The 21542-nt window shown below is 36.8% G+C and overlaps 1 protein-coding gene across 7 annotated transcripts in view; it reads right to left on the bottom strand.

The window, feature by feature from the left end:
- The window catches only part of LOC150096631 (b(0,+)-type amino acid transporter 1-like), a 347057-nt gene that overhangs the window by 137074 nt on the left and 188441 nt on the right, over positions 1-21542 (bottom strand). For all 7 annotated transcript variants that reach the window (XM_090408724.1, XM_090408727.1, XM_090408729.1 and 4 more), the window contains one exon: positions 899-943. In XM_090408724.1, the coding sequence (XP_090264850.1) occupies positions 899-943 (45 nt within the window). The remainder of the gene's footprint in view (positions 1-898; positions 944-21542) is intronic.

Here is a 21542-nt window from a genome sequence, read left to right as displayed (position 1 = left end):
AGTTGATCCAGAAGAATAGAGATAATCTTTTCTGACTAGATTAGAAAGAAAAAAAACAAGACCTAGCTATTTCATTTGGTAAATGGCCAGAACCAATTTTCCAGTATCTAATTGATACTTCTCTGTCAGCAATATTATTGAGTCATGACTGAGGGGATAAAAATAATGCAGTTAAGGAAAATTAATTAATAATTAATCTCTGATTATTTAAAAAAAAATAATATTTTAATATACCAGTTTGTCAGCCTGGCTGACTACATCATTAGCATACTTTACAACTAACAGACTGCAGGTTTGAATCCCACCACGTGCATGGAGTTTTGTGATGTCTTCAAGTTTGGGAAATAAATTTCACTGGCAGATGTGTGACACCACTGCCCTGTTAATTGGAAGCTGGAGGTGGCTTGAAAAAGTTCAATGATTTGTTACTAGAGCAGGGTATTTGGATTATATAAAAAAATAAATCGTGCGCGCATGCACACACACACACACACACACACACACACACACACACACACACACACTTCTCTTAGCCCACATATAGTACTAACATACAGCAAACACGCTTGCCCACTCACTTGTGGTTAGTAGATGTTATGCCAGCTGATGAACAGTTACAGACTGAACAAAACAGAATATTTTTTATTTAATAAAAAATAACTTTAAAAAATCTTTTTAACTCAAAGAAAAACAGATATAGCACCACTAATCACTTTATCGGGGGATATATCATTATCAAATGGGTGGATCTTGGGTGAGTACATTTTTTGTATGGTGAGGATTGTATGGAGAATTTTGTATGATTTGTTGAGCCCTGCTAAAATACAACCTTTCAATGGGAGTCATTTAAAAAAAAAAAAAAAAAAAATACAGCAGAGGATATTGCATATTTACTTACACATAGGGGTTTACAAGTTCTTCTGTTACAAAATTTAAGTTGTTCCTATAAAAGAAAAAATGGATATATACATGAAGAATATTGTGTGAGTGTGGATGTGTATACTTTTAGATTATATTGTAATTTTACAAAATTCAATCAGCCTTATTTTAATTTTTTTGCATTCCATTAACTCACTATTTACCTAAGCATTTGTATTATATGAAAAGAAATGTGTATTTCAAATCACGATTTTTTTAAAAATAAAATGATAGAGAGATAAATCCTTATTGTAAGCTACTTTTCTGAATTTGATTCAGTCATGTAATATAATACAATAAAATAAAGTTTCACTGTTTATTATTAAACCTCCAACATGAATTCTTCACAGCACTTAAGCCGCAACACACGAATATATTATCTATAATGTCATTCTTTAAAATCTAGGATTTAAAAAAAAGTTGGATGATAGACTAGCTGCAGAGAAATGAATAGGGATAACTGGGTGCCTGCTTACTCCAGTAATTTGGGATAGAAGGATGGAGATTGTTATATATGTAAACCTCCATGGAATCTGAATATTCAACTATCACTCACATAAAATACTTAAATTATATTCTTGTTTTACTCCTTGTTTTATTTAATAAAAAAATAACTTTAAAAAATCTTTTTAACTCAAAGAAAAACATATAGCACCACTAATCACTTTATGGGGGATATATAATTATCAAATGGGTGGATCTTGGGTGAGTACATTTTTTGTATGGTGAAGAGAGTTTTGTATTAGTACGATTAAACAAAATCTGCACATGAAATAACTTCACAGCTTGTCAACTTGTATATAGAGACAGATGACTTATCATATTGCCTCAGGATCCAATAAAGCATAGCACACTTCCTTTTGGATGTGTATATCATTGCATTATGGAAAGGATCACTACCCAGACTAGTTTAGACCTTTGAGGTCTCAATCAGTAACCTACACTTGTATACAGACAGATGACTTCACATCAGACTGTCTTAATATTCCATAACACAGTACACTTTCTTTCTGATGTGTATATTGCCATGCATAATAAAAAGGTGGCCACTAACTCAGACTAGTTTTAACTTTCAAATAATCTGTTCATTGTCACAAATGATTCCAAAAACTGAGTGATCTAAAAAAGATCATTCTCTCATACTTTTAAACCTTGATCTCAGGACAATGGGTCTTTAACATTGGTTCTACTAGACATCACTGTGCCAAGCATTAGTAACATAGACAAACTCTTGAGTACATGCTGAACCTCAGCTGTAGACGAGGCAAAAAAAAAACCCTGTGACAAGCCTCAATTCTTACAATTTTCACATGAGCCTTGTTCTCTCCCTTCCTGCTATGTATTGAAAAAGTCTGTAAATTCTATACAACCCCAACAATAACTTACATGCTTCTATCATATCCAGTTTTTATTTGCCTACCGGCTAGTTTTTGAAGTCCATAGACTTTCAAGTCTATTCTGATTGGGAGTATTCTATAGACTTACCACAGTCTTCATCCCTATGGAATCTCATATTTGCTACAATTTATGCAAACAGTGCCATGTGGAATTCTGTCAAATGTCTTTGACAAGTCCAGCATGATTACTAAGAAATCATTTCTTTTATCCAACTTGAATGTTAAGTTATTATAAAAGTAAGAAAATTACTAATGCAAGACCCACCCTTCAGAAAATTTAAAATATCATATTCCCATCTACCAAGTCAAGAATTCTTTTAACAACTTCAATATCTTAACCACCACTCCTGAGATACTAGCTGGCCTATAATTCACTACTTCTGTCCTGGCATCTCCTTTATTTCTTCCCAGAAACGAAGCTTAAATTAAACAGTTTGGTCAGAAGAGGAGCCAATTCCCCTGCAAAATCTCATAATACACTGGCTGATGTCATTTGATCCCATGGCCATATTAACATTAACATTTTTGCAATACAGATATGCATCTTTTCTGCAATAAACATACTTATCTGTCTGCCAAAGTGCAAAGTTTGCAGCAGCTGGATTAGTAAGGTGGCAGAAAACAAGACAACTGTTGATATAAATTATTAGGATATTAATTTTAAATTTAGAGAAAAGCTGGTTTTGTATGGATAGGCAAATGCCACGTACACAGGTGGGGGAGGGGGAGATATGGGATACTGAGAGAAGAATGGAAGGTGTGAAAAATGAGTTGAGAATGAAAGGAGAGATTTGAAGACTTGGAAAGCTAACTGACATGAGACAAAGGTAGGAGCAAGAGAGCTATTAGAGAGAGAGAGAGTGGAAGAATCAGGGAAAGAGGTAATGAGAAGTCATGATAGTGCAGGAGCAAGTGATTGGGAGATGGAAGGGAAGCAGGTAAAAGAACAAGGATACAGAGAGACAGAGTGTTGGGGTGAGAAAAGGAACATAGATAAGTAAAGAATGAATGGATTAATGAGAGGTCTGGTGTATGGAGATTCAGTGATTCCTGGTGTGCAAAATAGAATGCTAGAGGAATGCTTGGCCAGAGCAAGCATAGTGTAACTATGGCAATTAAGAAAGATGACCATGTGGATGAGATGATAGTGATGGTGGGTACAAAAGATTTGAGTAGAAACATGGATGAGAGTGGCAAGAGATCTGAGGTTAATGTTAGAGGTTTTGCAAGCAGAAGTGAGCAAGATACAATAATACAGAGTTGAAAAGAAGAGCAGCAATGACATGATAGCAACATATCAAAAGAGAGACTTAAATTATGTGGGATTCCTGGAGTGCATTTGATGAGAGAAGAGAACTGTATGCAAGAGATGGGCTGCATCTGAACACGGAAGGATATAGGCATCTGGAGAGATTGATTTCTGGGCAAGTGAGCAAGAAAACTAGAGTTGCAAGGGAGAATGGTGGAAGTAATGTCTCTTTGAGTAATAGTCACATGGAAAAAGTATGGCATATTGTACAGTCAAATTGAATTTGGGATAATAACAGGAAGTATAAAAATAATCATAATGCACTGATGCTTCTCTATACAAATGCAAGGCGTATCAGGAATAAACAGATTAATTGATAGTATTGATGGCTTCAGCCTGTGAAAAGATTGTTTGGATTAGTGAAACAAGGCTGACAAAAGAGGATGTCCAGACAGAAACAGAAAGCTATAGTATATTTCAGCAAGATTGAAAGAGTAAATTGGGTGGTGGAATATTACTTAAGTGATGAGTTGTGTCCTATCAGAGCAGAGAATTTGAGGAGAAATGGTACTAACCATTTAGAGCATACGGTGTAAGATGGAGGAGAGCAGGACAGGCTATTTAGTGGGATGTTGCTAGTAGTTAAGTTCAGCTAGTGCAAAATGAGTGATCATTATTAAAGATTTCAACTACAGCAGTATAAATTACCAAGAGGAAATAGCATTTAGTAAGAGAACAGAATTTCTGGAATTCTTGAAGGATAAATGTCTTAGAAAAGCGGTTCAAGAGTTTTGGATTTGTTCATAGCATCAGAGGATCTGATTGTAATGGAAATGGCATCCTTGCCACCACTGGGAGGAAGTGATCATGTAGTTTTGATTTGGAGGATGAATGGACAAGCAGAAATGTCAAGGAGAAAGGAATTTATATGCAATTATAATGCAGGTGAATTAAAATAATCTTAAAAACTGGCTTGAGGGAGATAGGATGGAAGAATTAGAAGAGAAATGTCACCAGTGCATAGAAACTGGTGAAGAACTATTAGCAGCAATGGCAAGATGTATACTTCAAGTGAAGAAAGAAAACATGATTTGGTGTCAAGGGTAGATTAAACTGACTGGAGGAGGAGGAGGGGGCTGGTGTTAAAATTTATGGAGCCCTAAAAAAATTTCTACATCTGGAAAAGTTGATGACATTTCTCTTACAGCCTGGTATACTTGTGTGGCAGTTGAATTTATCTTCTTTTAAAAATAGTATTCAAATTAATCATCAAAATCCATAATATCTATATCATTCTTACAGATCCACATAGCTTGAGGCCTCTGGCATCATTTGTGCATCACTTGCACAATGTGGAAGAATATGCTTCCAAGAGGCTTGCATATTGCTAGCAGTAATTTCATTCTACTTTGTGAATTTATAACCAGGCAGTTTCATCAACATTAAATATTTGTTGGTCACAACAGCCCCTTCTTCCACAATTTTCTTCAAAATCTCTGGATAATTTGCAGCCACTCCTTATCTGCACTTGCAACTTAAGCTGTTATGCAAATAGTATGTAGGTTATTTCTCTTTTTGAAACACTCAAACCACCCAACACTAGCATGAAATTCTTCTTTTCCATCACTGATAGCCCTTTCTTTCAAGGTTGCAAAGAGACTTAATGCTTTTGATTTAATAAGATCAGTGCTTAGCAGGATCCGTTTATGGTTACAATCTTTAATCCATGCAGAAAGAAGTCTCTCTAATTCAATCATTATAATACTTTGATTTCAAATGGTCTGCATGCATGATGAAAACTTGAAGCAGTCTTACCTTTCTCTTTATATTCAGCAGCTTTGCTTAAAATTGTTCTTGTTCTATCTTGTCCCATTTTGTGTTCTTGTCCTATCTTTGCTCTGGACTCACCTTGTTCATTTTTCTTTATTATTTCAAGTTTTTCTTCCAGTGAAATTACTTTTGGAATCTTTTTCACACTTCCACTTTTTTGCTCACTAATTCTTTTACTGATGATTAAAGGTTGGGAAAATACTTTAAAATAAAAAAGTAAGGAAAACAATCGTAAAGGAGGCACGGGATATGATCAACAAAATGCTATGTAATTAGCAGATGACATAAATTTTGGCAGTAAATTTGGAATATAGCACATGGAAATAGTAGTATGCCATTAAAAAATAACCTTGTAAAATATTTTAAATCAGTAACTAAATTCTTTCTTTTAGGCTTGCACGGTGATCCGAATGCATTTTTGGAAATTATGGAGACAACTACCATGTTTGAATAAAAACTTTAGTTTAATATCACTAAAATTTACAATTCGACGTTTCGACCTTTATGTCAAGGTCATCTTCTGGAGCATACAAATATACACAAGAAACAAGCTATGCTACAATCAGACTGGTTCGTTAAAGACACTGACCAACCGCTACCACAATTGTTGGCCTGACCTCTGGTGAAAGAAAAAAAAAAATAATAATAATAATAAAAAAAATTATACATCAATGCTAGAGTCCTATTATTTGTGTTGTCTACTATATACATATATTAACATCATTCCAGCCAGTTGGAGTGGAATGGTTTCTAATACTAGCGGATTGGCTAGAGTCCTGACTTATGTTGAATCTTTCATATTAGGTTGGCTGAATGTGTGCCATCCAGATCCTTGGAATTTTCATACCCTCTTTATTGTTGATATTTGGGTGGTTTATCAGGATTTCGCAGGATTCTTTAAATTTTCTTTCGTACCATGTTTTTGTGCGGTGTAAGGAGCAGGTGCTTTTCCAGTTGATTTGGTGTAAGGTGTTAAGTGTGTGGTCTGAGAGCCCTGCTTCACCATAATGGTTATATTTAATGCATCTAATATGTTCTTTCTTGCGTATAGGGATTGTCCGTCCTGTTTCACCATTAAATATAACTATTATGGTGAAGCAGGCCTCTCAGACCATGCACTTAACACCTTACACCAAATCAACTGGAAAAGCACCTGCTCCTTACACCGCACAAAAACATGGTACGAAAGAAAATTTAAAGAATCCTGCAAAATCCTGATAAACTACCCAAATATCAACAATAAAGAGATGGTATGAAAATTCCAAGGATCTGGATGGCACACATTCAGCCAACCTAATATGAAAGATGCAACATAAGTCAGGACTCTAGCCAATCCATTAGTATTAGAAACCATTCCACTCCAACTGGCTGGAATAATGTTAATATATGTATATAGTAGACAACACAAATAATAGGACTCTAGCGTTGATGTATAATTTTTTTTTATTATTATTATTACAATTTTTTTTTTTCTTTCACCAGAGGTCAGGCCAACAATTGTGGTAGCGGTTGGTCAGTGTCTTTAACGAACCAGTCTGATTGTAGAATCGACTGTTTCTTGTGTATATTTGTATGCTCCAGAAGATGACCTTGACAAAGGTCTAAACGTCGAATTGTAAATTTTAGTAATATTAAACTAAAGTTTTTATTCAAACACGGTAGTTGTCTCTATAATTTCCAAAAATGCAGTAACTAAATTATTTTATCCTAGTAAGTGATTTTTTAAAATAGTTAGCCATAAAAAAATATATAGACAGAAAAATTTTTAAAATCTGTAACATTTATTTTTAAGATGTATATAGGCACACTAATCGAATTTTAGAGATGCATTAATTGCATTTGGGTATAGAAAAAAAATGCACTAATTGATCACACTAATCAGAGATGCATTAATTGAGGGATTGCTGTACTGCCATTTCCCTCATTAACAGTTTATGAAGGAAATAGCAGTATATGTCTCATGATAAGCTGTTATTTAAGTTACAACATATGGATTTAGATACCAGATTAGTGAACAGGGTTGGAGACTGGCTGTTTGATGGATATCAGCGAGTCGTGTACAAGCAAGCAGAAGGTTACAAGGAGTGATATCTACTGTTTAACAGTGCTGCCAGCCAAGATGTCTATAGACGTCAAGGTTATCATGGATGCAAAGTGCATATTAAAAATTGTAATACCAGATGTTTAGACAGTTGAGCTTGGCAAGTGCAAGAAGAATGATTATTATGAGAGATTTTAACTACAGTAGTATAAATTGGGGAGAGCAAGATGCATGTAGCAATAAGGGAATGGAATTTCTAGAATTCTTCAGGGACAAATGTCTTAGGCAACATGTAATAGAGAAGAACAAGAGGTTCAAGAGTTTTGGATTTGGTTATAGCATCAGAAGAGTTGATAATAACTGAGATGACATCTCTCCCACCAGTTGGAGAGAGTGACCATATGGTTTTGACTTGGAAAATGAATAAACATGCAGGAGTATCAAAGAGATGGGAACGTATGTGGAATTATAAGGCAGGTGATTATAATAGTCTAAGACGTCAACTTGGGGAAGTTTCATGGAGGGAGGAATTGGAAGGCCAGGATATCATTAGTGTGTGGGAAATTGTGAAAGAATATTTGTTAGCAGCAATGGTAAGTTGTATACCACGAGTGAAGAAGAGGAGAAAATTTGGAGTAAAGTGGATGACAAACAATATTAAGCAGGAATTGCATGTGAAAAAGAGGCTATGGAAGAGATATAAGGAGACAGGTGAAGAGAAGATGCACGAAGAATATGAGACACAGGCCAGAAGGGTGATCAGTATGGTAAGGAAGGCGAAACTGGAATATGAGAGGAGATTGGCTCTAAGATCCAAAGAAAATCCTAGGGAATTTTTTAGCTATGTGGCCAGAAGAAGGAGAAATGACTGTGGAAGAATGATATTGCAGAATAAAAATAGGAATAGAGTGACTGATGCAGAGGACATAGTGGAATTGTTCAATGAACACTTTATTGGAGTATTTCATTCTGCAGGAGTCAATTTTAATACTAGAGCGATAGGGCAGGTTCAAGGTTTAGAGGTACAGGAGGAGAGCGCGTTTCAAATACTGAGTACTCTAGATGTTAGTAAAGCTGTGGGACTGGATGGTATTTCATCATGAGTTTTGAGAGAATGTGCTAGGGAATTGACAGTGCATTTGACCTAGCTTTTCAATGAAAGTCTGGCTACAGGAAAGATGCCCATGGAATGGAAGGAAGGTAAGATAGTGCCATTGCATAGGGTGGTAGCAGACTGGAAGTATCAAATTATAGGCCAGTTTGCGTGTCAACAGTAATTGTTAAGATCTTGGAGAATGCAGTGTCAGACCGTACACAGCATTGGGCAGATGAGGGTGGTGTTATCCATGAGAGTCAACATGGATTTGTGAAGGAGTGCTCTTGTTTTAGCAATATGCTAGCCTTTTATAATAAAGTTACAAGAGGCATATACTGCCATTTTCTTAGACTTAGCAAAAGCATTTGACAGGGTGCCACATGATAAGCTGATATTTAAGTTGCAGCACATGGGTCTGGGTGTCAGATTGGTCAACTGAATTCAGGAGTGGCTGTCCGATAGGTATCAGAGAGTTGTGTATGGTGGGACAGTTTCAAGGAGGCAGAGGGTTACAAGTGGGGTCCCAAATGGCTAAGTACTAGGACCTATATTGTTTAACCTTTATATCAATAGACATTGTCAGTGGATTGCAAGGGAATATTCAGTTGTTTGCAGATGATGCGAAGCTGGGAATGATTATTAGTAATAGTACAGATGTGGTAGCCCTGCAAGAAGATTTGAATAAGCTAGATAGATGGGCAAATGAATGGGGGAGTATCGGTGTATGCAGCAAAATGTAAGGTCTTGAGGTTTGGGAAACATCGATGGGATGCTGCATACCCTATGGGAGGAGTTATACTGGTGGAAGTAGGGGAGACAAGAGATCTGGGGTTGATGATTGATAGAAACCTGAAATTTAGGAGACATATTGCAAAGGTGGTGAAGGTAACACAGAGGATTGCTGCAATTATGAGAAGGACACTGACCTGCAGAGATAAAAGGGTTATCATTCCGTTGTATAAGTCTCTGATCAGATCACACTTAGACTATTGTTCTCAGATTTGGTCCACAGGATTTGAAGGGGATAAATTAACTGTGGAAAGGGTACAAAGGAAGATAACAAAGATGGTTTCAGGACTGTACTATGATAGTTATGAAGATCAGCTGAGGGAATGTGGACTGCAGAGTTTGGTGGATAGAAGGAGGAGAGGTGATATGATTGAGACTTTTAAACTATTGAGAGGTGGTTACAGGATTGACACTGGGGAGTTCTTTCGCTTGGTTGGACAGCAGGAAGGAGTGATGACAAGAGACCATCCCTAGAAGTTACGAAAGGAAACTGTTTGCAAGAGGGTGAGGAGTGGTTTCTTTGCATGGAGGGTGGTTGAACCATGGAATACAGAGAGTGAGAATGGTCAATGACTTTAAGGAGTGGTATGATAGACTTTGTGTTTCTCAGGGGGGGGGACCTCCCCTCGATGGGTCTTGGTAGACTTTGTGTTTCTTAGGAAGGACCTCCCACGATGAGTCTTTTGACTCCATGGAGGCCTGAATAATAATAATAATATGAGGATGCGTATTTGATCCATAATGGCCGGTGAGGTGGAACTATTATATCAGTGACATTGTCAGTGGATTGCAGGCAACAGTTCTGTTATTTGCAGATGACAAAGCTGTGAAAGGTTATTAGTAAGAATGCCAAAGTGGTAGTACTTCAGAAGGAAATAAGCTGAACAGATGAGCAAATTAATGCAGATATTAGTTCAATACAACTAAATGTTAGGCCATGAAATTTGGAATTCACCAAAGCTGAATAACTTTATTGGGGAGGGGGGCAAGAAATGTTGGGTGATTTAGAGAGATTAATGTAAGGGAAAAATTAACCTTGGAGAGTGTTCAGAGGCAGATAACAAAAATTATATCAGAACTGTATGATGTTTGTTATGAAGATGGATGTGGACAGTAGAGATTGGACAGAAGACAAAGAGGTGATATGATAGACACTGAGAGGATATTTTGAATGGCAATATAAGGGGAAGGAGCAAGGGGAAAAAAAAGGGCCAACCTGGAATTATGAACAGAAATGTTGAGGAAGAGAATAAGTGGCTTTTTTTTGCACAGAGGACCATTTCGATGCATTGCCCGAAAGAATGCATTTAAGGTGTTATGATGGACTGTGTTGCCCAACATGTGCCTGCCACAATGAGTCTTGTAACTGCATGAAGGGCCTGAGTAATAATAACATCCTAAGCATCTTCAATAGATTTGTCTATTGTCCCCATCTGTGAATGTCACATCTGGCACTGAAATATCTCCACCTGGATGGTATGCACTTGCAAAAGATCATTCAGTAACTCAACTGTTTGGTTTGCTCCTACTATCTCCCTGGCATCAGCACTTGTTGAAGTCATTCTTCCTTCTACTCACCACACAGCAAAAGAAATTTTTGGAATTTCTTATGGCCTCGTTGGCTGGCTTCCTCTCAAAATTAGCTTTGATCTTCCTCCTTACCATGTATTTACTGTCTCTACCTTGTACTTCACATGGGCTTGCTGATATCACTTTTTCTTTGTTGATCACCTTTCCCTCCACAACTTTTTTCTACAACTCTTGCTTAATTGTGCTATTCACCCATTTAACTCCTACCTTATTTGTCTTCCCCACTATGGTATGCAGTCTGATGCTTTTTTTTCAAACACCTCTTAACCATCTCCCAAGCACTACTAACACTTATCAGAATTCTTATGCCATGGTACTACTTTAGTTTGATTCAGTTTGTCATAATCACCTGCTTTGTAATTCCACATATCTGTTTCTTAAGAGAAACTTCTGCATGTCTTGCAATCTCCCAAGTCAAGACCACATGCCTTTTTAGTTAGTAGTAACATTGGTTACTACTAAGTTCTCCGATGCCATGACCAGATCCACTTTCAAATCTTGTTTCCCCTCCATTATATGTTTTCTCAGTTACCTCTTAGTAGCATCATAAATTTAATTTCTTTCCCTCTATGTGCCTATTCCTCCTTCCAGTCTATGTCCCCATAGTTCAAGTCACTATAATTATTACATTGTGCATATGAGCACAAGTAATTGTGCTCATATGCACAATGATGCCATCTACATTCTACCTTATTTATTACCCTCCCCATGGCCTACATTAGTTCATTTGAGACTGTGTAGCCTCTGTTTTCTCTGAAAAATACTGTACTCTTTGAATTCTATTCCTATATCATCCTCCACCAATGAAGTCTCGCTGATGCCAATAACAATTTGCCAAGTTGTAACAAAACAAAAAAACTCCTCATCCTTATTCTGAATGCTTCTGGTATTAATATATATAAACTACAATACCCTTTCATCCAAAAACCTCCACTGCACCTTGTGTTAATTATTCAACTAATGTTAAGAACCTGAGAAGATATACTGAAACTTACCTGAATCTTCTCCCTACCATTCTAGTTTCCCTTACTCTGCACTTCTGAACTTTCACAGTAAAATACTTTTTCAAGACAATTAACTTTGAATCCATTCAAATGCAAACAATCTGCCTGATGTCTTTCTGGCCATCAAATTCACTCCACACATTCACAAACTCTACACTATTTCTCTTGCACAATTCATGCACTGATTCATTCACAGGTTTTATGTCTCCCTCTTACTGACCTGCAACACTTTCATATATTCTTGCATACTGCATTTGTCATCTGCTAGATCATCAGTACAGTCAAGATAATCATCTCTTTCACTTTTCTGCTCTACATCCTTAGATGCTTTGCCAGTCCCAGGGAAACACAATTTCATCGTGTTCTCCTCAAACTCTCCTTTTATCATGGAAGCATATAAGTTCTCTTATCTGGTTATTCTCTTCATTTCCTACAGTTTCATTCTTCCTATTACTACTACTACTGCGTGCATACTCTCTTGTTCACTTCCAATTACTTGCCAACAACTCTACCAACATGCACACCCACGTTTACTTGCCTTTCATCACGTGATTCACTGCTATCATACTTCTTACTACTTTCCGATACTTTTTACACTTGCTTTCAAAACACCTCTGATATACATGCTCACAAGCAGAGGATGAACAGACATGCAGATATATAGAGGAAAAGGGCTCTTATGTGGAATTATAAAGCAGGTGGTTATAATAGTCTTAGAAATCAGTTAGAACAGTTTCATGGAAGGAAGAATTGCAGGGAAGAGATAATAAGAGAAGAATAGCAGTACATGGGGCTACTGAAGAAATGTTTATTAGCAGCAACGACAAATTGTATTTCTCAAGTGAAAAAGATAACGATTTGTTGTAAAGTAGATGACCAATGAAATCAAACAGGAACTGCTGATGAAAAAGATTCTGGAAAAAAGTGGAGATGTGGAGAGCAATTGTATGAGGAATATAAGACTTGAGCCAGTAAAGTGACTAGTGTAGTAAAGAAGACTGAAATGAAATACAAGGAATGAAGGAATGCTTTCATTATGTGGCCAGTAGGAGGAGAAATGACTGTGGATAAATGACCTGATTATATGGAAAAGTGATCAAGTGTAGATGATGAAAAGTTGCTTAATGATCATTTTATTGAAACATTTCATCCTGGAAAAGCAGCTTTTGTTCCTGGAGTGATGGGAAGGGTTGAAGGATTAGAAGTGCATGAAGAGAATGTGCTTCAAATACTAAGTACTTCAGAAATCAATAAGGCAGTGGGACCAGATGAGATTTCATTGTGTGTTTTAAGAGAACGTGTTAAGGAGCTAACATCTCCATTGAGTGGGTTAAATACTGGAAAAGTGCTGAGTGAGTGGAAGGAGGATCAGATAGTGCTATTGAATAAGAGTGGCAGTGGTGGAATGTAGGCATCAAGCTATAGATTGATTTTTATCTCTTATGTGGCTATATTGACTGTGTGTTGTGTTAAGTATGTGAAACTGTGGGAAGCAATGAAATTAATGGGTTTTCCTTAACACCCTATCAGGTTGATAGCTAACTTGCACAATGAGCAAGAAGCCACAGTAAGAACAGGTACTGGATTAACTGATTGGCTTCAGGTTGGAAAGGGAATTATGCAAGGATGCTTACTTTCTTCTCACCTGTTTAATATCTATGCTGAGGACATCATGAGTGCAGCACTGGATGAGCTTAACACAGGAATCAGGATAGGTGGTAGATTGATCAGTAGCCTGAGGTATGCTGATGCTACAGTACTCCTTTGTAATAACACAGGAAGAACTAGAACAAATTCTTGAGATAGTTAAGGAAATCAGTAAGAACAGAGGACTTCAGCTCAATCCTAGCAAGACAAAGATTATGGTTCTCAAAGGAAATACGGACAGGGAAGCTCATGAAAAATAAGTGTCCTTTAACCTTCCTACTAGCCAAAGTGGATGAAATAGTGAGACCCAACTGAACTTCTTATCCATTTTATTCAACGTGTATTATGGAATAGTGTCCAGATTTAGCTTGACATCTATAGACGTCATGGCAGGTTGAGGGGTTAATTGAGAAAGAACTGAGAAAGTCAGCAAGTTCAGTACCTGGGATCCATTATTAATGTGAAGAATTGCTGTTCAGAATAAGATTAGGAATGGCTAAAAGTGAAGGGTTGCTCTTATTTTAGAAATATGCTAGCCTTTTATAATAAAGTTACAAGAACATTAGATGAGAGAAAGGAATATACTGCCATTTTCTTAGACTTAGCGAAAGCAGTTGACATGGGTGCCACATGATAAGCTGATATTTAAGTTGCAGCACATGGGTCTGGATGTCAGATTGGTCAACTGGATTCAGGATTGGCTGTCTGATAGATATCAGAGAGTTGTGTATGGTGGGGCAGTTTCAAGGAGGCAGAGGGTTACAAGTGGGGTCCCACAGGGACCAGTACTGGGACCTATATTGTTTATACCAATGCAATTGTCAGTAGATTGCAAGGGGATATTCAGTTATTTGCAAATGATGCAAAGCTGGGAAGGATTACTAGTAATAGTGCAGATGCGGCAGCCCTGCAAGAGAATTTGAATAAGCTAGATAGATGGGCAAATGAATGGGGGAGTATCGGTGTATGCAGCAAAATGTAAGGTCTTGAGGTTTGGGAAACATCGATGGGATGCTGCATACCCTATGGGAGGAGTTATACTGGAGGAAGTAGGGGAGACAAGAGATGTGGGGTTGATGATTGATAGAAACCTGAAATTTAGGGGACATATTGCAAAAGGTGGTGAAGGTAACACAGAGGATTGCTGCAATTATGAGAAGGACACTGACCTGCAGAGATAAAAGGGTTATCATTCCGTTGTATAAGTCTCTGATCAGATCACACTTAGACTATTGTTCTCAGATTTGGTCCACAGGATTTGAAGGGGATAAATTAACTGTGGAAAGGGTACAAAGGCAGATAACAAAGATGGTTTCAGGACTATACTATGATAGTTATGAGGATCAGCTGAGGGAATGCGGACTGCAGAGTTTGGTGGATAGGAGGAGAGGTGATATGATTGAGACTTTTGAACTGTTGAGAGGTGGTTACAGGGTTGACACTAGGGAGTTCTTTTGCTTGTTTGAACATTGGGAAGGAGTGATGACAAGAGGCCATCCCTGGAAGTTACGAAAGGAAACTGTTTGCAAGAGGGTGAGGAGTGGTTTCTTTGCATGGAGGGTGGTTGAACCACGGAATGCATTGCCTGATGGAGTGGTGAGAGTGAGAACGGTCAATGAGTTTAAGGAGTGGTATGATAGATTGTGTTTCTTAGGGGGGGGCCTCCCCCTCGATGAGTCTTCATGGACTGTGTTTCTCAGGAAGGACCTCCCACGATGAGACTTTTGACTCCATGGAGGCCTGAATAATAATAATAATAATAATAATAATAATAACAGTCAGACACTTGTCTAAAATCTGAAGGATGGATATATCTCCACAGGAACAAATTTGGGGATTTTGGATGCAGTTGTTTTTTCAACAGCAACTTGTGGATGTGAGACTTGGAACCTAAAGAAGTCTGATAAGAAAAAGATAACTGTTTTTGAAATGTGGTGTTTACAGAAAGCTGTTGAGGATATATATCAATACTGAAAGGTAGACAAATGGATGGGTATAAAGGGTTAGTAGAAATTTAAATCTCCTTAAGGATATTTACAGAAGAAAACTGAAATACTTTGGACACATTGAAAGGATGATTTCGCAAAACAGTAATAGAAGGCAATGTTCCTGGAAAAAGAGGAAAGAGTAGAGTGTCAGTGTGTGATGGATGGATGGTGTGTCTGGAGTAACCAATCTTCAGAGAGTTGAAGCCTCCAGAAAAGCATATTACAGGACTACCTTGCAAGGATTGATGTGGCACATCAACAAGCATCTGAGTGACCAATTGATGTCTAATGAATAGATGGATTATTATTATTATTCTGGGCTACTCCAAGGAGTCGACAGGTTCATCGAGGGAGGCCCTAACATCATGTCAAGAACAACTATTCGACATTCACACAGTATCTATCATACTTCGCCTTGAACTCATTCACGGTCATAGCACCCACAACAGACTCTGGCAGCTTATTCCACTCATTCACCACTCTCCAAGTAAAAAACCTAGCTCTAACCTGCTAACCACATTCTTGCCCAGCTTCCATGTATGGCCCCCTAGTCCTCCCACCACCAGTTCTATTCTCAAAAATATCTTCTGGATTAATCTTATAGAAACCCTTCAGTAATTTGAATGTCTCAATCATATCACCCCTTTTCCACCTATCGACCAATTTTTGAAACCCACAAATCTTCAACCTGTTCTCATAAGGTTCATTCCACAGACCTGCTATCATCTTGGTCACTCGTCTGTGGATCTTCTCCACCTCCTCCCCATCAAGAAGAAACCTTGGCACCCATATCTGGGCACAGTAGTCCAGATGGGGTCTTATCAAGGCTCGATACAGAGGAACAATAACTTGTTTATCTCTGCTTATTCAAGTATTTTTCAGAAGCCAAGTGATTTGATGAGCTGATTTAGCCACTTTTGCAATGTGCCCCCTAAACTTCAACTCCCTATCCGCCAACACTCCCAAATCCCTGGCCTCAATCTCCTGGAGTACGGTTCCACCAATGTGATATACTGCTGCTAATCTTTTCACCCCAAAATGCATAACTTTACACTTTGCCACATTAAATTGACATCCATTTTCCCTAGCCCAGTCCTCCAAACTATCCAAATCATCCTGCAAAATTTTGACATCCTGTGCACTCACAATTGCTCTACCCAACTTTGCATCATCAGCAAACAAGTGAACACTTCCTCTCAGATCAGATGGATGGAAGTTCTTAAGATTTAGGAGAAATCAGTAAGTAACTGTATACAAAACCAGATAGATGATGGGCATATTATCTGTGAAGTTCAGCATGGATTTATTAAAAGGTGTTCCTGTTTCAGCAATTTGCTTGCCTTTTATAAGAAAGTGGCAAGAACAGTTGACAAGTGGAAGGAATATATCACCATATTTATTTTTTTTTCTACAAAAGCATTTGATAGGGTGACACGACAAGTTGATATTCAAGCTGCAAAACATGAGGTTAGATAATATGTTGGTGAACTGGATTGGAAATTGGCTGTCTGACAAATATTAGAGTTGTGATATGTGTGTGTGGGGGGGGGGGGGAGCATCAAGGAAGAGGAAGGTTACAAGTGGTATTCTACAAGGATCAATACTGGGATCTTTGCTGTTTTAACCTTTATGTTGATGATATTATCACTGGATTACAGGAGGATATTCAGTTATTTGCAGATAATGTGAAGCCTGGAAGAGTTATTAATAATAGCGCCAATGTGGCAACACTTCAGGAGGATTTAAATAAGTTGGAGAGATGAATAAATGAATGGGAATATCAGTTTAATACAACTTAAAATCTTGAAATTAGGAATCCACTGATGGGAGGTTGCAGATTCTATACTAGAGGAAGTAGATGAGGCAAGGGATCTTAGGGTGATAATAGATAAGAATTTGAAGTTTAAAGCACATATTGCAAAGATGGTGAACACAGCCCAGAGTATTGCTGCAATACTAAGAAGGACTTTGACCAGTAGATGGTGATTCCATTGTATAAAGTCCTGGTCAGGACACATGTGAATTATTGTGCCCAGATATGGTCACTGGAATTTGAAGAGGATAAGTCTTCTGAATCCTCTCTTGGAGAGGATTCAGAAGGAAATAACCAGAATGATATGAGGAATTTACAATGTTAATTATAAGGATAGATTAAAGGCATGCAAACTATAGAATTTGTCAGATAGAAGATGAAGAGAGAGGGAACATGATTGAGACATTTACACTGTTGAGAGGTATTTAGAGGATTGACAAAGGAGAGATTTTTTTTTTATCTACTAGAACGATAGGAAGGAGCAAGGATAAGAGGCCATTTCTGAAAGTTGCAAAAGGAAGTGGTGAGTAGGAGGGTGAGAAGTGGCTCCATGACAAGTCTTATGACTCCATGGAGGTCTGGAATAATAATAATTATTACTCTCTTAACCACGCTACCAGCAAGATGTCTATAGATGTCAAGGTTATCATGGATGTGAAGTACATATTAAAATTGTAATACGCATTGATATTACATTGAAATATATGATAGATAAGAAGCGTATGAGAATGTGTATTTGATCCATAATGGCTGGTAAGGTGGTTAACAATGCATTATGTATTAGAATGCGTATTAGAAGTAGGCTTCCACAGCCTACTTCTAATACTTATCACCCTCCTACTCATGTTGTTATTCTCATGTAAATTTCTCTTTTCAGTCTGATCTGCTATAATTGAAATCCATCATAACGATCACCTAATTGACACACAAAACTAATTTGCCTAAACAATCCACTATCATTCCTTTCTACATCTCAAGGTCTATAGCAAAGATCTACTAAATATTTCATCCTGCTTATTTCATTTCAATATTCTATAAAATTCAATGCCGGTACAATCTTTGATTCTTGATTCTTCTACTGCTCTGACTCTGATCTGTAATCATCTTTTTTCAAGCTGTAATCTCCATTCATATCTATCCCTTCTACCGTCCATCCTAATCATTAAACACATTTACCTCTTCACTCAACAGTAATCTCTCAAGATGCATACTCCTATACCGATTCAAACTGTCCCCAAAATACAAATCCTTTCTCTTATATATGTCTTAGACATCCACATATACTCCAAACCTTCCTTAAATTTAGTATTATCTTAATATCACAGCATATATTAATATGTAAAACACAATTATCCTTTAAACCAAAAACTAACAAATTACAGTTAAGCTATGTGACTATTCAATTACAGTTCTTGGTGTAGTGTTGAACCTTTGATTTGTTTAAATCATGTCTGACAAAGAATCTAGCAATGACACACCATCAAACAGTGTTTTGGATACAGAAAAATAAATATTAGGATTAGAAAAACAGCCTGCTATTATTATTAAAAATTATGGAAACAACTACCATGTTAGAGTAAAACTTCAGTTTAATGTAAACTACAATAATCACTTAACGTTTCAACCTTCATATTAAGGTCATCATCTGGAGTATATACATATATATAATTACAATCTACAGGGTATGCTAAAGTTACCGTAATTTGGTCAACCATTAAACCTACTGGCCTGACCTCTGGTGAAAAAAAAAAAATATGATGACACCTTGATATGAAGGTCAAACGATCGAGTGATTTTGGTTTATGCTAAACTGAAGTTTTACTATAACACAGTAGTTGTTTACATAATTTTTAATAATAAATGCTGATCACTGTATAACCATGAAAGAAAGGAGCTTGTTCTTATAATAAATTGAAAGAATGCAGTGATTGGAATCTTAAAAATTGTGGAGAGAAGTTTGTATGAATGTTATAAGCAACTGGATAAAATTATTAGTCTTGGATAGAATTATCACATCTTGTTATTCTAGGTTCTACTATTTGAAGTATGATAATTCATTAAAGCTTTTAATACTCATTCTATAGTACTGGAAAAATTTCTTAGGGCGACTTCTTAAATTGGGATGAATTTTATAAAACTGCCTTAGCATCCTCTAACTAATAATGGGATGGACCCAATATTGTTTTTTTGCAAATTTTTTTTTTTTTGCTTTTAAATGCAAAAACAGAGGGACAACACATTTCTGTAAAATCCATTCTGAAACTGACAAAGTTGTGAACTAATCAGTTGGAATTGGGCATGTCATAATATTTTGTTGCAATTATGATTTTTCAATTGCAGCAACAGAAATTCACAAGTGCGCGCGTGCACACACACACAACCTTAATATGGGTAGAGGATTGATTATAACTTGTATAATGATTATCTGATTTAGCACAATCCCAAAGATAATCTATTACTCTTGTCCTTTCCTTAACCAGGTTTTCTTCAAAATGCGCTGCACCTCATGTTAATTGAGACAGGTAACTTGACCCAAGTTTCCTTTATATGGAACATCCTTAACTCAGCCAATTTCCTGTCCTTTGACATTACAATAATGCAAAACATGACCTCCATGTGGTATGATTATCATATCCATTCTCCTAATCCAAAATCCTGCTAATAATGAATAAACAGAAATAATTCTAACCAGAATGAAGTCCTTCATCACCCATTTAAATCCCTGACCACTATCCAAACCTTTGTTCTTCAAGGAAATAAAAAAACATCAGCATATCAAGTAGCCTGAGATCAAAACTGCCAGTGACCGATGTATAAAAAAAAAAATAAATAAATAAAAAAATAAAAATAAAAAAAAATCAATCAACAAATCCAAATCTGATTTTGAAAAGGCTAATGAAAGAAATTCTCATCCTGCTCAAAATAATAAGTCTGATTCCTTTTCAGAACTACTTCTGCACCCAGTGATCCTGATAAGAGCTTTCTATCCTTCTATGCTCTCATCTCTTATCTTGTGAGAGGGCTATTTAGCCACACAGGAGCACAATATTCAGCACTTGAGAATACCAAAGCAAGGGCTGTTGTCCGAAGAGTAGAGGCTTTAGAACCCCAGGTAGTGCCAGAGTCTCTGTAGGATATTATTACGTGTCCTTAGTTTATATGCCAAGTTTGAAAGATGTTGCCGGAAAGTGAGAGAACGGGCAAGTGTGACTCCCAAGTACTTAGGGAATGTATTATATGGAAGTATAGTGTTGTTCAATTCAATTTTTAGTTTCACATTTGCCAAGTTATTATTTAGATGAAAACAAGATATTCCCGTTTTGCTCCTATTTAAACAGAGTGTCCATCTTTTAAAATATTCATCCAGAATAGTTAAGTCAGCTTTTAGAATTTCTTCTGTACGACTTATGCATTTATGCTGTGTAGTTATTGCTATATCGTCGGCATAATTTCCTTGCCGAAGTGACGGGAAGATCAGATATATACAGATTGAATAATAATGGAGATAAAACAGATCCCTGTGGCAGTCCATTATTTAACTTCCTTTTGCTGCTAGTTTTATTACCTATAATCACTATAAATCTTCTATTTCTTAGCATATTGTTAATAATATGGACTATTGTTTTACATGGGATAATTTTATATAATTTATATAGACAGCCTTATCTCCAAACGGTGTTGAAGGCTGTTGACAAATCAAATGCTGCTGATGTTTTTAAACCTTTTTGAAAACCAGCTTCTATGCGAGTTACCAAAGAGAGAACCTGGTCACAACACCCACGATTTGGTCTGAAGCCAGCTTGTTCTATTGGGACATTTTTAAAAATTGTGGAGCTTATTCTATTATAAATAAGTCTTTCAAAGAGTTTATAACAACAACTGAGGAGAGTAATAGGTTGGTAACGTTCTGGTTTATGATTAGGCTTACCAGGCTTTAAAATTGAAAGTACTTTTGCTTTTTTAAAAATAGTGGGAAGTTTACCAGTTGTAAGAATATCAGTATAGAACTTTGTTAACCATAATCTTGAATTTCTTCCCAGATTAATCAAAAATTCTGGATGAATGTTATCAAAACCAGGAGCCTTACCAGGCTTTCATTCCTTTAAGGCTGCTTCAACTTCTTGCTGCGTAAAAGGGTGTGCAAAATTTGAAGTTATAGGTGAAGACTTGCTAAATTCTT

This window comes from Typopeltis vanoorti, chromosome 18, assembly GCF_054136105.1.
Source record: "Typopeltis vanoorti isolate ZY-2024b chromosome 18, IOZ_Tvanoo_1.0, whole genome shotgun sequence".
NCBI lineage: Eukaryota > Metazoa > Arthropoda > Arachnida > Uropygi > Thelyphonidae > Typopeltis > Typopeltis vanoorti.
This window is presented reverse-complemented; position numbering and strand designations above follow the sequence as displayed.